General features: G+C 36.8%; 1 protein-coding gene across 1 annotated transcript in view; it reads right to left on the bottom strand.

Annotated features, from left to right (window-relative positions):
• Positions 1–770: 770 nt before the first annotated feature.
• The window catches only part of LOC138837631 (exocyst complex component 4-like), a gene marked incomplete at both ends in the record, with an annotated part of 34,023 nt that continues 16,296 nt past the window's right edge, over positions 771–18,497 (bottom strand). Inside the window, 3 exons of the mRNA XM_070036555.1 lie at positions 771–827; positions 1,578–1,687; positions 13,740–13,924. Coding sequence (XP_069892656.1) covers positions 771–827; positions 1,578–1,687; positions 13,740–13,924 — 352 coding nt within the window. The remainder of the gene's footprint in view (positions 828–1,577; positions 1,688–13,739; positions 13,925–18,497) is intronic.

Here is an 18,497-nt window from a genome sequence, read left to right as displayed (position 1 = left end):
AAGATGGATACAAAAATTACCAACAAAACAAGAAAGAATTGCTAAAACATGAGACAGAGACCTAAACAAGTCCTACAGCCCCTTTGCAGGTAAGATCTCCAGCATAATATGAATTGCCCAGGTTACTTTATAAAACTTAAAAGCTGCTTTTGCTTCAAAACAAAACAAAACAACAACAAAAACACCTTGATTTTTCCTAGCCTATAAATCTCTCCAGAGTGACTAAAATGGGACAAAAAGTTTGACATCTGGGTCTTCAGACTATATCTATCCCTTTTGCTGCCTCAACTTCTCCTTCAGACCCTACCCGGCTTTGCATGTGACATGTTGATAATTTTGTGTTAACTTGGCTCCGGCATGGTCAAGCTGGGGTGTGTTTCTTCTACCTCACTGCTGTACTTTTTTCAGCAGCTTAAGCAATGAAAGTTCTTTTGAGCCTTATAAATTATGTGTTTCACTAAGAGCAGAACGAATGCCCCATGATGATGATGCTGGAAACATAAGGAACTCAGTTCCTGGATTAAGTCTCTGCCTGCTAGCCAGCAAACTTCAAGGCCAGAAAGCTTGCACACAGGAACGAAAACATCTTTCTAATAGTGTACCCAAGACCAACGGGCAGTTACCCAATTTAGCAAACCCCAAATAAATCAATAAAAGCTTGCTGCTTTCCTCATTCTTGAGTGTAACCTAGTTCCTCAGGTCAATGCTAACTCCTTTTGGCTCAAGTTGACTGGTTGGAGCTAAAGTTACAAGAAAGGAGACTTGCTTACCTTTGTTCACAAATACAAGGTTTGCCCTCAATTCTACTGTTTCCATGCCATAAAATCCTGCCATCCAGTATCAATAAGAGCATGAGAGATTACAGCAAAACTTACAGGCTCTTCCAAAAAGCACTCAAGTGCAACTTGAGGAAACTAAATGGTGCTCGTGTAATAAAACACGTTCAGCACTGGAATGTGCAGACACACTGAGACTAGCAGCCAGTTTTCAACCTAGATAATGCAACAGGCCCACCTATGGTTTTATATCTTATTTCCTATGAGGGTTACAAAGGACTCATCGGGGTCCAAGGCACTTAGCTCAGACTTTCCCTGTCCCAGCTCCAGCCCCACAGGTTTTCAAGTTGGATTTGCAGCATATAAAAAGTTTAGTGGCTAAAGCATAAAAACTCACTAGTTGAGCCAGGCACCAGTGGCTTATGCCTGTAATCTTAGCTACTCAGGAGGCTGAAATCTGAGGATCACAGTTCAAAGCCAGCCCTGGCAGAAAAGTCCATAAGACTCTTATCTCCAATAAACCACCAGAAAACTGGTGCTGTGGCTCAAGTGGTAGAGCGCTGCCTTCAGTGGAGCTGAAGAGCACAGGGACAGCACCCAGGTCCAGAGTTCAAGCCCCATGACCAACACACACACACACACACACACACACACACACACACACACACACACACACACACACACACACACACACACACACACACACACACACACACACACACACACACACACACACACACACACACACACACACACACACACACACACACACACACACACACACACACACACATATCTCACCAGTGGAGTTCCCAGCAGCAGAAAACTGAGTGGCGTCAAGGAATTTGCGTGGAGTAGGAAGATTTGTAACATCCATCAGAGGACCAGGAGAGACATCTTTCACATGGGAACTGCAGAGACAAGAAGCAAGTTACATATCTTAGCTATGGTAAATAAGGCTACAATAAACATAGTCTTGCTGGCAGCTTTAGTGTGGTCTTATTTGTGACCATTTGGGTAAATGCCCAAAAGTGGGATTGCTGGGTCATAGGGGAGCTCTATGTGGAGTCTTTTGAGGAACCTCCATACTGCTTTCCAAAGTGGTTGAACAAGTTTACACTCTCACCAACAATGCAGTAAGGTTCCCTTCTGTCCACATCCCCTCCAGCATCTGTTGTTATTAGAGTTCTTGATTATAGCCATTCTAACTGGGGTGAGGTGGTATCTCAATGTTGTTTTGATTTGCATTTCTTCTATGGCTAGAGAGGTTGAGCATTTCTTCATGTGTCTATTGGCCATCCTTCTTTCCTCTTCAGAGAAGTTTGTCTTTAAGTCTTTAGCCCACTTATTTATTGGGCAGTTGTTTCTTTGAAGATTTGTTGTTAGGGGATTTAATTTTTGAGTTCCAGGTATATTTTAGATATGAGACTCTTGTCCATTTATATGGCTAGTGAAGATCTCCCAATCCGTGGTCTTTCTATTCATCTTGCTAGCTATGTCCTCTGCCATGCAAAAGGTCTGCAATTTCATACAGTCCCATTTGTCCAACCTTTCTCTGATTTGTTGTGTTTCTGGGTCTCTATTAAGAAAATTTCGGCCTGTGCCAAGGAGACCTAGGGTTTCTCCTTTTTCATCCTGCAATGCCCCTCAGTAGATGAATGGATCAAGAAAATATGGTATATATACACAATGGAATTCTATGACTCCATCAGAAAGAATGACATTGCCCCATTTGTTAGGAAATGGAAAGGCTTGGAAAAAATTATATTAAGTGAAGTAAGCCAGGCCCAAAGAAACATAGGTCCCATGGTTTCCCTTATTTGCAATAACTAGTATATGTCTGAGACAAGCAGAAAAGGTCAGATAAGTCGATGTTAGGGAAATGAACCCTAAGGTATGTATTCAAATGTTTTTTTTTTCTTTCATGCAATTGTTTCTAACACATTTATAAGATTATTTCTTTGTTGCTTTGTATGTCCCCCCCCAATGGTATAACCCCAGCTTTCACTGTATTTGATGTTGTTATAATTTGTGGAGGGGAAGGGAAAAAACAAATCGTTTAAATGGGGATACAGGTGGACCCATTGCAACAATGAGATGTACAAATCCTTTACAACTTTGGTGGGCAGGGGAGGAGGATTAGGTGGGGGGAGGGGAAGGATGGGATGGAAAGGGGAAACAAAGGAGGAGGCTACAATGCTTTATAAGAAATGTACTCATTATCTTGCCCATGTAATTGTAACCCCTCTGTATTTTCACAATAAAAAATAAATTAAATAAATTAAAAATAAATTTTAAAAAAGAAGCAAGTTACTAGTTCACCCAAAACCAACTGAAGTCCAATCAGTGCCAACCCTTCCCACTTTTCTTTCCTCATGAGCCCTCTACACAGTGAGTTTTAACAATTCCCAAGCATATTTCTAGCAAAATGGTATTTGTCACAGCTAACAGCTAACAGTGTAAAAATGTATTCTGAGATTATGAAGTGTTTAAATTACTTTCTCTTTTCATTCCAATACTACGCTTAACACATAAGGACAACCAAGATCCTGTGGATTACTACCTAATAATGCAATTAGGCCAAGTTATTGCACCTTACTCCTTATTGTCCCTTACTATTCTGCTACCAAAAAAAAAAAGCAATACAAATCATATCATGATAACTAAGCAGAGGTTTATTAGTACTTCGGGGGTGTGTGTGTGTGTGTGTGTGTGTGTGTGTGTGTGTGTCTGTGTCTGTGTGTCTGTGTCTGTGTGTCTGTGTGTGTGTGTCTGTGTGTGTGTGTCTGTGTGTCTGTGTCTGTGTGTGTGTGTCTGTGTGTGTGTGTCTGTGTGTGTGTGTGTGTGTGTTGGTCCTGGGGCTTGAACTCCTGGGCACTATCCCTAAGCTCTTTTTTTTCAAGGCTAGCACTCTGCCAATGAGCCACAGCGCCACAGCTCCACTTCTGGCTTTTTGGTTAACTGGAGATAAGAGTTTCATGGACTGTCCTCCCAAGCTAATTTCTAACGGCAGTCCTCAGATATCAGCCTCCTGAATAGTTAAGATTGCATCTCTGAGCCACCAGCACCCGGCTTAATAGTACTTTGGGGGATTTGGGTGGTTGTTGTTTTGTTCTTTCATAGATACTGGGTGCCTGAACTCAGGGGCTTGCTGGGCTTGCTTGCTCCTTCATGGACTTGCTTGCTCATAGCTGCTGTCCTTCTGCTGTAGCCCAGCTTTTCTAGTTAACTGGAGATGGAATTTCTCTGACTTTTCTGTCTTGTCTGTTCAAATCTTGATCCTCCAGTTCACAGGCTCCTGAGTAGCTAGGATTACAGGCATGAGCCATTAGTGCCTGGTGGTTTAACAGTACTTATTCCTCTTTCAAGCTTGTGTTTTAAGAGTTTTTTGCATAGTTGAGGAATTCACAAATCTTAGCTTTTTTCTAAAAGAAGTTTATAAATTTCAACAAATTGAAAACCCCAATAAAGGCTGACTTAAAGAATCTCACACAAGTTTATTTAGTATTTAATACCTTTCCCCACAAAAATAAGCTAACCTCTCTTCTTAATGATTTAAAGTTGTCAAAATAAATACATTGATTTTAAGTGACACAAAGTTTACAAGTTAACTTTCAAAGTAAATTATTAATTTATGAACGCACATGCTGAGTACAAAAATTAAGGCAACACTAAGACAAATAATATCCCACCCTGCTTCTAAAAAACAGAATCATTGCTGAGGGCTGGTAGCTCATGCCTGTAATCCCAGCTACTCAGGAGGCTGAGATCTGAGAATCAGAGTTCAAAGCCTGCCCAGGAAGGAAAATCTTTGAGACTGTTATGTCCAATAAACTACACAGTATAAGTAAGAAGTGCAGCTGTTGCTCAACTAGTAGAGCACTAGCCTTGAGCAAAAGAAGCTCAAGCACAGCAAGCACCCAAGCCCTGCATTCAAGCCCTAGGACAGACACAGCAAAAAAATAAAAACCCACAATCATCTGACTACGAACCAGTGGTTCATACTTGTAATCCTAGCAACTCAGGAATCATGATTGGAAGCCAGTCTAGGCAAGAAAGCCTGTGAGATTCTTATCTCTAAGTGTCAAAAAAAAAAAAAAAAAAAAGGCCTGTAGTTGAGCTGTGGGTCAGGTGATAGAGAGTTAGCCTTGAGCAAAAAATATCAGGCATAGGATTCAGGCCCTGAGTTCAATCCCCACCCAGGATTAGCACACAAACACATATTAACACACACACACACATACACACACACACACACACACACACAAAATCATCTAGCCACACTTCATATACCACAGAAAAGCTTATACAATGCAATACATAGCGCTTATTTAGTCCCAAAGGCCATTAGTAGTAATGAATGACTATGGCACAGATTTTCAAAGTGTTTGTTTGTTTGTTTTGACAGGGCAGGGCAGGAATAAGAGAATAAAAAAAGATAAAGTAATAGCAAAAATATAATGAATATCTGTATGTTCACTCACAGTAAATTACCCACCCTACCTCCAACAGCCTTTTTTGGAATAAAAGTACTAGTTATGCATGTATTTTATTTTATTTATTTTACTCTGTGCAGTGCTGGGAATCAAACTTCTTGTTAGGCAAGGGCTATACCACTAAACTACACCAGCAGTGTATATATTTTTAATTAATTTTAAAAACTACTTTCAGAAACCCTGAAAAAAATATGCTTTGTTAAAATGAAATTATCCCTTAAGGCAGTATTACTTTTGTTGGGTATTAATAAGTGTGATCCACTGTCCCAGACCTTGAGGATAATTATGATGATTAAAAGGAGGATGAGTCAATTCCTGATGTCTATGAGTGGATGGTGCTCAGTGCTGAGAACTCAAGAACAACCAAGATATGAGCTAAACTAAACAACACAATTCTAGTACTTACAGTCACTCCCAAGTTAATCTGAAACTCGGGTGAAGAATAAGATATACAAGTAACAGAAATGGTAATTATCAGGAATTTTAAAGCTGAGTTATTTCCAATAACTCTTTGCCACCAACATAAAGCTTCAAGTCTCAAATTGCCTAAGCTATCTTATGCAAATCCAACAGTCTTCACATCCAATGGCTTTGCAATAGTGTATATATTCTATAAAAATCTGTTTGATCACAGATTTATCTGTTCTTTCATCTTTTATGACTACTGTTGTGTGTTAGCTCTCCGCCGGGACCTGCAAGTATTTAAGACAGGATCTCAGCATGTCACTTTCTACAAGTCACAAATCTCATCCTCCAGTATGTGCACGACACTTGCCTTCTAAACTTGCTATCCTCAACTACTTTTTTTAGCCACTATTGTTTTAACCAACATTGGAAAACCAGCTGTTACCTGCTATTTATTCTTTGGATATACAAGCCCAGAGAGAAACAGTATTATCACTGAGGTATATAGTGCTGCTGGTAAGAAAAAAATAATTTCCACTTTAAATGACAGGAAATGTATGAATAAGGTGTAATCTTTTATAAATAGTTAAATAACAAAGAAGCTATTTATAAAGCAGGATAAATGAAGATATCAATTAAGAAAATGCAGGTTTGGGTATTGCCTAATAACAAATGCAGGTTAGGGTATTGCCTAATAATAAAGCAGTACAGTTAGTACCTGTGTGTGCATTGATGAGAACCTATAATGGTGAACATCTCTATGCACACAGATGTGCACATGATTCACAATAGATTAAAACCTGCTATTATTTTCTCATCTCTAACCAAAAAATCTATTTCAGTTAAACATAGGGTGATAAATGACTTGCCATTTCAACTTTGAAAAACATAACCTCCCGACTTTATAATCAGAGCCAGAAGGGTCCTCAAACTCCAATAAACTTTTAGAAAGTCAATTTACTGCAAAACTATTTTCATAGAGTCATCTTTCTCTCTCTAAAATTTTTTCCCTCAGGCCTCAATTTTCTCCTTTGTGAACACTAACCCAAAGGCAAGTAACTTTGGAAATGATTTTCTTTCTTTTTTTTTTTCCTTCTCTCTTATGGAGGACTTGGCTTTAAAAGTCAAGAGAGAAAGGGGGAACCCCACTCATTTAGTGACCACAGGCAGGAGAGCTAGGTGGTGTGACCAAGTATCACACTGAAGTACTCTGCACCTTAGATTTCAACCTGGAAGAGAGAAAAAGGCCTTTTCTCCCCATATATCAGAGATAAAGTTGGAAAAGTGTTTATTTTTTTTTAATTGTGAGAATTCCGTAAAGAGGAGTTACAATTACGTGGGCAAGATAGCGAATACATTTCTTATCAAGCATTGTAGCCTCCTCCTTGTTTCCCCTTCCCATCCCTTCCCATACTCCTCTCTCCCCCCAGGAAAGGTGTTTATTGACTCCTTAAAAGACCTTTAAATCTCTCAAAGTGTTTTAGAAGAAAATAAAATTAAAAGATTCTTGTTTTGAAGTTTGTGATTAATTCAAATGCTCTGGCTGATTAACTTTGGAAGAAATATTGATAGGAATTTTTTTCTTTTTATGTAATATCATTACAAATTTTTCCTTAAAATCCACTCAAACTCACAGTCAAGAGTTGAAAATAACAAGTGAGACTACATCCCTCCTAGTGTAAGACAGTGTCACCAAAGCCACCAACTGTGCGGTCGCAGATACCGTTTTGCTATTTACTGACAACATGGTAACAACAGTACAAGTAAGACAAGCAAGAGTTACCTCCCACCTTAACCCTAAGAACTTTCTGGCCATTAGTCAACAACCCAATTTGCTTCTAAATATGTTTGATTTCAAAGTTTCAACCCATGAAAACTGTTCTTTAAAAATAAAACAAGTTACAAGTGCTGACAGCTTATTAAACATTTGCTCTTCAGCTTATTAAACATTTGCTTTTTAATTAGAGTGTATTTCTGTTCTTTTCCTTAGGAGTAGTTTCAATTATGTCCAAAATTTATACCTGGACATCATCTGGCTGATTTTATTGTCAAACAAAGATTGACAGAGGTGGTTTGAACTTTAAGCTGTAAATCTAGAAACTAAAACCTTCACCGCTATAATCAGAGCAGCTAGCGCAGTGCCTGTCAAGGAGCAAATGCTCATAAAAGTGAGGTAAATCAAACTGAACTGAGAAATGTCTGACAGAGATAATATGCCCTTAGTAAGAAATTTTTAAGTAGACAATGAAATGGGAATGGCTGGTACAGTAATTCTGTACAGTCCTAAGATCTGGCTGAACATAACAGAAAGAATACTGAGTGGTGTAGAGGATATAAAAGTTAAAAAAGAATCATGATTTCAAATGTCCAAATGTTCAAATAACTAAGAGTGAAGACACAGTGACAGACAACTAAGTGAAGTTAAAATTTTAAATCTGAGCAGTTTTTTTAGAAAAGTACTAAAAGATTATAAAAATAAAAGACATATGTAAAAAAAAATCTTTAAAAATAGGTAACAAATGATTCAGAAGGATATCTAAGGATGTCCAAAGAAGCAAGGCCAAAACAAGGAGTAACTCAGGAAGCATGCATCGATAAAAGGATTAACTTCAAAACGATTCTGTTTTCATTTTCTATGGTTTTATGTAATTTTATAGGTCTAAGTTCTGGTTTGAAAACAGAGAATTTTATTTTACTCCATTAACATCATTTTGGTGAAATGTTTTTTTAAATACTTTAGGAAAAAAAGTATCTATCCACCCCTACATAACACCTACATACACATACACACACACACACACACACACACACACACACACACACAATCAGAAAAGTCGCACACACTATAACATTCTTTGGATAACTTTGAATCCTAGTTCTTCCCTTCAACAGTATAAATATTTTCTTCAAATCAGCAGCCATATTGGCCTCATTTCCTGTGATAGTTCATCTTAATTGTCATCTTGGAAGGATTAAGAAGCACCTAGATTAGTAAAGAATGCCTCTGGACATATATGTGGTAATTTTCAGAGGTCATGACGGCTCTGACACAGTGAATAGTGGATTCAAAATCTGAACAGACTATTGGGAGGTAAGAGAACTGTGGAAAATGCAGCCAGGTTTTTAGGGCATATTCTTGGGCACTATACACCCTCTTGCCAGTCTATATGTTTTGTTTCCTGGATGTCATGAACAGCTCTGTTCCATCATGATGGAATAAAACCATGAACTAAGATAAAATAAAAATAAATCTTTCCTCGCCTTAAAAGTTGGTTTTCAAGTGTTTTCATACAATCATGATAAAATTGACTAATACATCTCCCATGCCACTACTTACTGGTGTGAACTCTGTCTAAGAATGTTGAAGTCCCATGAATTCTGAGGGTGGGTTCTGAATTCACTGTAGTCCTAGCAATCTAATTTTCTATTTGCATGTTGGTACTGTTTTGATTAAAGTCACTTTATAATATATTTTAATATAAGAAGAGCTTCCTTCATAACTTCTCATTTTTTTTATATTTAATTTTTGTTGTTGTTGGTCATGGGGCCTGAACTCTGGGCCTGGGCTCTTCCGATCAAGGCCAGAGCCCTACCACTGGAGCTAGAGTGCCACTTCCAGTTTTTCTGCTTATGTGGTTGCTGAGGAATCAAACCCAAGGCTTCATGCATGTGAGGCAAGCACTCTACCACTGAGCCAACTTCCTAGCCCTACTTCTCAATTTTTTAATAATTCATTATATTTATTCTTCCATCTGAACTTCCATGAAAAACTTCTAAGATTCAAAAATCTCAATGAAAAAAGAAATCTCAACAATAGTATTATTAGAATTCACATACTTATGTTCTAAGAACAGAGAGTATTTACTTATTTATTTATTCTATATACGATTTTTCTTATTGTTTCATGTAGACAGGTATATTTCTTTTGTCAATTCTACTGGACATATAATTTGTACTTCAAAAATCTGTTATTCATGTGATACCTTTTATTTCGTTCTGCAATAGAAATTTGTTCTAGGTGTTTTATTCCTTTGTGAACCATCTGAGCAGTATGTATTTGGACTCAATCCTCATTGTCCATGTCAAAACAAAATCAGGGCCCCACTTCCTCTTATGGAAGCTAAAGGAGGCCTGATCTGGCCTGGGCTGCTCAGCAAACTGATATACCCAGGATTTGAATTGTGAAGAGATAAAGGAAACAAGCAGAATGCTAGAATCATTTACAAGGAGTTTAAAATCCAGCTGTTGTCCACAGTGTCAGGAACTCTAACAACTCTCATCCTGTAGTTTGTCTAAGACTGTGTGCTCAGTTTTTTAAATTATCTTGGCCCCCTACTGGTTTGAAAATCTGATTATACAAATTTCCCATCGATTTTGTATAATATCTAATAATGCTTCAACAAATTCCATTCTTGGTTCAGTTATCAGGACTCATTTCCACTAGTTGTAATCACAAACTCTAACGAACACACGATCTTTTGAAAAAGTATGTTTTATGTCATTCTATTTGATTATTCTACTCTTTTAAACATTTTTCCTGTATTATACAAAGGGGTTTTTTTCACTGTGATATTTGCATACACGCATATATTGTCTCTGGGTCAAATCCATGCTATCTATAGCACTGTTTCCTAACTTTCCTCTCTGTCCATTCAGTAAGTTTTTAGTGTGTTTCATTGTGCTATTTTCATAGATATATAAAACATATTTTATCATAATTATTCCCACAGGCCTCCTCATCATCCTCTCCTTCCCCCTTATTTCCTCCCTCTGGACCCCTCTCAATAGTTCCTTTTTACAATCATGTCACATTATTTTCTTAAGTTTGGATTTTACATATGAGTGAAAACACAGTATTTGTCTTTCCAACCTTAGCTTATCTCACTTAATCTGATAATCTCCAATGCTACCTATTTTTCTATAAATACTTCAGTCTTCTTTTGGCTGAAAAATATTCCATGTATATTGTACTTGCTATAATTTGATCTTTGAATAATACAGAAACTTCCAAATATACATATCTAGAATACAACTAAGTAAATGAAATGTATTTTCTTTAAATATTAGAAGTCTAAAACAAATCAATTTCTGACTCACTTTAAACAAAAAAAGCATTCCTTTTTATTTCTTGCCTACTCAAATTTCCAAATCTCTACTATTTTAGTATAGGTATATAAATGTTATTTATTTTAAGAGTATTCCTTGACCATGTAAGCTTTCTTTTTCAACAATAGTCTTCAGTTTATGGTTTTGATCTTGTGTAAGAATGTGTCCATTTACATATATACATATATATACACATATACATATATATACACACAAACACACAAAACATACACACATTTAACAATATGTATGGTCATCACAGTTTTTTAAGCTACCTATAACTTTATTGTTAAATTACAATTTTAACTTATGTCTGAGAGTTCATCCTTGAATATTTTTCTTAGAATTAAAAACACTAGTCATTTATTTCTTGTTTGTAAATGTACACAGTTACAAATGTACTCCCTGTTGCTGCTATGCTTATCAATGTCTTCTTGGCTAGGTATAGAAACCTATAGTTCTAATTCCTTTATTCAACACTGCTGACTTTACTGTCTTTGGATGTTTAATATTCAGTAAATGCTGTTGTACTGGAGTTTTGGTTCCTTTATATAACTAAATTGAGGTTAATTATATTTTTAAAAATAGTATTGATCTGAATACAACAAAGGTATTTCTTTCCTCTTATTAATGAGGCAGCCCATCCAGAAATCAAAAAGAAGTTAGATGTTATCAAAGAGTTTAGGATGTAGCATCTATTCTCAAGGTCATCTCAGACAATTTCCAGGTGTCAATCCATGTTCCAGATTAGAAAGAGAGCTAAGAGACAAATGAAGAGCAAGAGGGAACATAGTAGTTTGGTTGGCACCTTTGTCTCTAAGTCTTCATTCAATTATTTCCAAGTACAAGTTCCAATAATAATAGTTCCTCTAACCACATAAAACAATGGAAAGTGAAGCCTTTTAGCTGAGCATTGTTTTAATGTAATACTTTTGAAAATCAATCAGATTAATCACTGTATTTTTCATTTTCGTATTTATCACCTTTATCACCTGTCTTCTTCCTTCCTATGATGAGTCCATTTTCTACCCATATAGTTAATTCTTTTCTATAATCTTTTAAATCAAGATGTAAATTTTCTTATTTTTAATGTATTTGTGGTCTATTTCTATCAGCATCTCTCTGTATACCATTCTTATAGCCCCACATTGCTATTTTACACAACAAGGTTTGCTGCAGAAAACTACAAAAATTCAATGATGTGTAACAATAAGCACATACAGCGATGGCATCTGATCCAGGCTGTGCAGGTCTGACGGTTTGCGGATGGTTCCACATGTCTCTCCTCCTCCTCCACTGTCATTGTCATGCATGAGAAAGCACACCTAGCAGCACAAGCAGGTTTCAAGCTTATGCCTAAGGTCATAATGATCCACAAAAGCAAAAGCTCCAAAAGCAAAGGTAGGAAATAGACTTTTTTCAATACAAAGAAGAGGGAAGGTGAGGTTATTTGGAACAATCATCTGATGTATAACAACAGGTTTCTTGAATCATTTGAGAAACCTTAAGCTTAGTCTGTAAGTCCTTGTTTTCTTAATTAAAAAATTCAAATAGATCTTCTTCTGAGATCTGAAGGAAATGGCCATTTTCTATAGAAATTCACACAAGTCATAATGATTCTGTTTTATTGTTTACACAGAGAGAGATTACTTCGTACTCTGCTGCAAGAGTTACTGACAGAATAACACTATTTAGATCTAATCTTCAAGTTACATATTCACCTGCCCTATTCAGATCTAATTTTGAAGTTAAGTCTCAGGTACATACATAGTCCCTAGCACAATTTGTGTGCCTAGTCCAATTTTTCTAATGAACATCTACTGAAAAGAGATAGAAATTTCTCTCTTTTGTCAGAGTATCTGACTAAACTGAAGTATCACACATGAAGTTGGCAATTTTTGTTGAAATAAAATAGGACTTGAAAAGACTTCATTCCCAGCATACACTGCTTCCAGTGATTTTCTGATACACTGCTGGATGAAAAGGCACACACATGTGTATTTCAGTAGATAATGCTTAAAATCCCCTCTGAAAAAAAATATAATGTTTACTTAAAGAAATTCTGGAAGAACATATATCAGCTACCTGATATATACATATATATATATATATATATATATATATTAATGCCAATGAACAAATCTTAAGATCTAATGAATTTTTTTGTACCCATCGAGATCCTTAAGTATTAAGGTATTGATGCTACAAGCAGCCATGTAGTCAAAGAAGAATGTTCTCTCTAAACCTCTCCTCAACTATTTCTTAAGAATTATTGCTTAAAGCTGAACTTAACCCTAAGTAACAAACAATCTTACAATTTTAGCTCATATTTATCTGTAGTTTTAAGTTGGCTAACTTACTGTCTAATTTAAACTTTTTTTTTCACATTCTCTGAGATATACAAGAGTATCTCTAACCCAGAATGTAAGAGGTCCATAAGAACTGGTTCTTATAGGTCCTCACAGTAAATGAGCAATGAATACATAAGCAATCCCTGATGCCAGCCTTAGAACATGGAGTACTTGCTACTATAAAACCATCTTCAGCCGGGCACTGGTGGCTCACGCCTGTAAATCTAGCTACTCAGGAGGCTGAGATCTGAGGATAACAGTTCAAAGCCAGCCCAGGCAGGAAAGTCTGTGAGACTCTTATCTCCAATAAAACACTAGAAAACCGGAAGTGGCACTGTGGCTCAAGCGGTAGAGCCCTCACCTTGAGCTGAAGAGCTTAAGGGATAGCGCCCAAGACCAGAGTTTAAGCCCCATGACCAAAAAAAAAAAAAATCTTCAAGTTTCAGAGACATTACATTTAATACACACACACACACACACACACACACACACACACACACACACACACACATACACACACACACACACACACACACACACACACACACACACATACACACCACAAAGTAAATCAAACAGCCACTAGTAAAAAGGCTCTGACCAACCTCATTTTCCCTTTTTCCTTGTTCCGTTGCACAACTCGGCTAGTGGATTTGATGTACAGGTGTCGGTGCAGTTCATCTATGAGAACCAAGTGCAGATTCATCTTCTTGCTGTGAAGCTCAAGCCTAAGATCACTCAGTCCTTCTACTTGGAGCAGGGGGCCCTCCAAAGACTCCACTGCTGACACCTGACAAGGAGGGGAAAAAGAGCCAATCAAATTACAAGTGAATAACCTACAATACTATAAGTAAGAAAGACATGATCAAAGTACATCATATATATGTGCAAAACTGTCATAAAGAAGCCCACTGTTTTGTACAATAGAAAAGAAGAAAGACCACTTTTAAGATACTACCAAAGAGAGTTTCTCAGAATGTCAGTATACATCAGACTTTATACAGTACCATGTAGATAGACCTAGTCTTGTCCTTCCAGGATTTTCCATGTAAAATAGATAAAGCAAAGAAAAAACTCTACAAACAGATAAACACAAAGACATGTAAAACACCATAAAAGGGCTACAAATTCCATTTACACACACACACTGCTTGTCAAAAGACACTTGTAAATTGACTTCGCTAATTAAATGATATGTCACTCCTATTATTTCAAGAATCCTATATTCTAATGGTTTAAATCAACTTTTAATCAAAGTTAGCCTTTTAAACCTAAGCCTAAATTACAACACATTGTATGATTGGTTTAATAGCTAATTCTCCTGGTGACCAAAAAAGAGCTTGGTGTGAGCCTATTTTTCTACATAGAACTAGGCTCCCACTTTTTCTCATGTACAATACATACAGAGTACAATGACTTTTTTTTGTACCTTGATACTATAGGTTGAAAATAGCAATCATCACCTCTTCCTGGCCTAATGTGATAGAAGAAATGGGATTTGAATGGTAATAGAAGAAAGACTACAGATAGAGACACTCCTGGTGTGAAGTGGCGTAAGAGATTTTTTTTTTAAAGAAAAATGTTGGATGAATCAAATTGGTATAGAATGTCTACAATAAAGGGAAAGATGAAAGATTCTAGGAGCCTAAAGTCACTAATTTTTAGATTTAAAATATTACTACAAAAAGGAAAGAAACATGTATGGTATAATTTCATTTATTCAGGTGTATGAAACTATGTCTCTGTGTATGTATATATATATATATATATATATATATATATGTATGTATGTATATGTATAGATAGATCTTTTATATCTTTTAAAGGAAAGGTAAAATGCATACTAGATCTAGGTATTATTACTTGAGAAGGAAAAAACAAGAAGGAGAGAATAGTATAAAGAATTTCAAAAGAAAAAGCATGAAGTATAATAGACTCTATGGATAGAAAGACTAAGTCAATGAAACAAAATAAATACCAAGAAATGGGTAATTGCAAGAGGGGAGTGTGTGGCCAAGGAAAGAGGAGAGGAAAAATGAAAGGGGAAGTAAAGAGAATGTAGGCAAGGCTTCATTGTATGTACCACAAAATTAAGAAAAATGAGTGAAGAGGTAGGTGAAGGGTGGGGGGAGGGTAAAATGTATAAAAAAAAAGATCACAGATCAAGGTGCATTGTATAAACAACTATGTTAAATGGCATAAAAATCGATAAATATCATACAAAATTAAGAAAAGTGAGGGAAGGGGTAGGTTGGAAGGGGTGGTTGAAAATGTTGAAATGGGTGACATTAATCAAGATGCACTGTATCCATAAACTGAATTGCTGAGTGGCAACTCCTTTGTACAACAACTTAAAGATAATAAAAATAGCCAGGCGCAGGTAGCTCACACCTGTAATCCTAGCTATTCAGAAGGCTCAGATCTGAGGAGCGCAGTTCAAAACCAGCCCAGGCAAGAAAGTCCGTGAGACTCTTAGCTCCAATTAACCACCCAAAAACCAGAAGTGCTGCTGTGGCTCAAGTGGTAGAGTGCTCGCTTTGAGCCGAATTGCTCAGGGACAGCGCCCAAGGCCAGAGTTTAAGCCTCACTACTGACCAAAAAAAAAATAATAAGAATAATGAAAGTATTTTTTAAAGCATTAAGAAGAAAGCAAAAGAGGTGATAAATAGCCAAGTTTGAAAAGAAAATTACCTCCCTAAGAAACTTTTGACCTCTTGCTATTCCCTACTCAGGTTATGCTTCTAAATACTTCTAAAAGGTAATGTAAGAGGCAACTTAAAATATGCTTTAACTGGGCACTTGTTCCTTCACCCCTATCCTTTTCATCTGTGCTTTTTGATCAGAGCCTTTCCCTGCTACAGTCACTTTATCATCACTGTGGTCTCCAGAAAGAGTGGGATTCACCAATAAGTACCTTCAAACATGCACTGACATATTCTTACCATCTTACAGAAAACAACCAAAAGCTCAGGAGATCACCCACCAGGCAACTTATGCCTGCTCTGCCCTAATAATAAAACTATAACAACTTCTCTAGAACACCTCAAGAGACAAAGACTGAGCTAATGGTCAATCAGGCCAGACATATGACTTATGACTGTTTTAACTAATCATATCTTTCTTACCACCTACCCACAATTCTATTTACCCTGAGCCAATGCCTGTACCCCTGAAAATGGCTGAAGATGTACTGAAATGCTGTTTTCCCATGGCTGCCATGTAATAAATCTCCTTTTTCTTTCACCCTGTATGGACCTAATGAAACACTGAACTTTGGGGGAGGGGGGTGTCTAAAATGCTGGTTTCAAATACAGGTAGTGGCAACAACTAATGAACACTACCTACTCAGGGTAAAACTGTCCAGCACAACTATGGATACAAACAAGCCCTTAAGAAAAACCACTGATACAAAACTGATAGGGAAAACCATGAAACACATTGGTGATCAATAGTGTTGACCACCAATTCGCAATAGTTTGAGTCATCTAGGAATTTATGGACAGTGTTTAGGGGCCAAATAGAAACCAGACTGAAATGGGTTTTTTTGTTGTTGTTTTCTTTCTTTTTTTAAATGCAATGTCTTACCATGCAGCACATTACTTGTTTTGTGATGGGCTATCAAATGTAGCAAAGTAAGTTCCCTTAAGTTAAACAAGAAAGAGTTGAGGAATGGAAGAGTGACAAGCCGTGGGCCAGCTCTGACCTGTGAAGCCTGCCAGTTCATTTTCACGCTGACTTGCAACTGCCCCTCCATGACAGCCCCTGGGCTCTGTGCAAGAAGCCAGCAAGTCCAAATGGAAAAACAGCCCCACAAAATGACCAACATGTCCCCAAGGAGGAAAAACAACAACAAATTCATTTACACTTATGGCCTAAAATGGATTTTAACTCGGGTCTCTAGTGAAGAAAAGAGGATGCATTAACCTTCAGTGACATCGAGATCTAGAAAATGAAAAATAATTTGGCAAACCACTGGCCCATCATGTAGCCTTATCCCTTAAGGTAATTAAATCCAGCTGAGATGGTTAAGCTTAAAAACCACCCACTGTACATTCACACTTGATTTGTTTGCAGGAATTTGCATGAAGATTTTTTAACCCAAACATCTTATGTTCCAAATAAAAAATTAAATGACAATGTCAACTGTCAAAACCACCTAATTGAAATGTGTCTTAAATTCAAGTAAAACACTTAAGCCTGTACTGAGTGCTCAGAAATTAAACTACCATAGAGAGGACCTACATGGTGTTTTAATGCATTGTTCTCAGCAACGGTTCTTTCTTTCACCAAACCACCTTGCTCATTCAAATAACCCAAAATATAAGCACTTAGATAGATAGACAGACAGATAGATTAGATAGATAGATAGATAGATTTTATATATATATATATATATACATACATATATATATGAGATCATGGATACTCTTAGATCTTTAAAGTTTGAAAACTTGCCTCAAAAGAGAATAGAAAATGGCTTCTTATTTCTATAAGAAAATACAGTACTTTGTTTTCTGGCTTTAACTTATTAAAAGTATATTTATAATCTAGTATTATGGAAGGTAGGCAAGGTCATTGTTTGCTCCTATCCTAACCTTACTAAGTGGTACGTAAGCCAATTTAAAGAAAAATTGTTACCAAGTCAACATTTGATCTCTAGAATATCAGTTTTAAAACCTGACATTTTTCATGTCTGGTTTTAAGTAACCAGTACGATAAAATGTACATATTTTAGAGAGGCACTAATCAACAAACCAAGACTGATGGTTAACTGTATTGTACCATTGGGTCTTGTTTCCCAGTATTTCCTAATTCTTTCCAAGTATTAAGATTTACTAGAAATCACTAAATGATCTTTATGTAAAAACATAACTAAACAAAGATTATTTCTAATATGGTTATTCTGCAAATTATTTCACTGGGCATATCAGTCAGCTTTCCAGCCCAGGGACAAAATACCTGATAAAAACAAGATATTTAGAAGGAGATGCTAGCTAGGTTGCAGTAGCTCAAGCCTGTAATTTTGGAAGGGAGAGATCAAGGAATAAGGGCTCAAAGTCAGCCAGGGCATAAAAGTTGGCAAGACTGTCTCAATCAATAGCTGAGCATGGTGGCATAAGCCTGTCATTCCAAGCTATAGAGAAAACACATAGCTGTGTGCAGTGACATGAAGAAACACAAATCAGAAGCTTGCAATCCAGTCCTGTCTTCCCAACTGCACCAGAGACCAGCTACTAAGCCTTTAGATATGAACGTTGGGGGGACATTCAAGATCTAGATCTTAACACTTGGGTTTTCTCAATTTAATAACAACAGATTACTTTTTGAATAACATGCTGGTCAATCTCAAAGCATTTAGGAGA

Source organism: Dipodomys merriami, unplaced genomic scaffold (assembly GCF_024711535.1).
Source record: "Dipodomys merriami isolate MVZ:Mamm:240054 unplaced genomic scaffold, mDipMer1.0.p SCAF_2728, whole genome shotgun sequence".
Classification (NCBI taxonomy): Eukaryota; Metazoa; Chordata; class Mammalia; order Rodentia; family Heteromyidae; genus Dipodomys; species Dipodomys merriami.
This window is presented reverse-complemented; position numbering and strand designations above follow the sequence as displayed.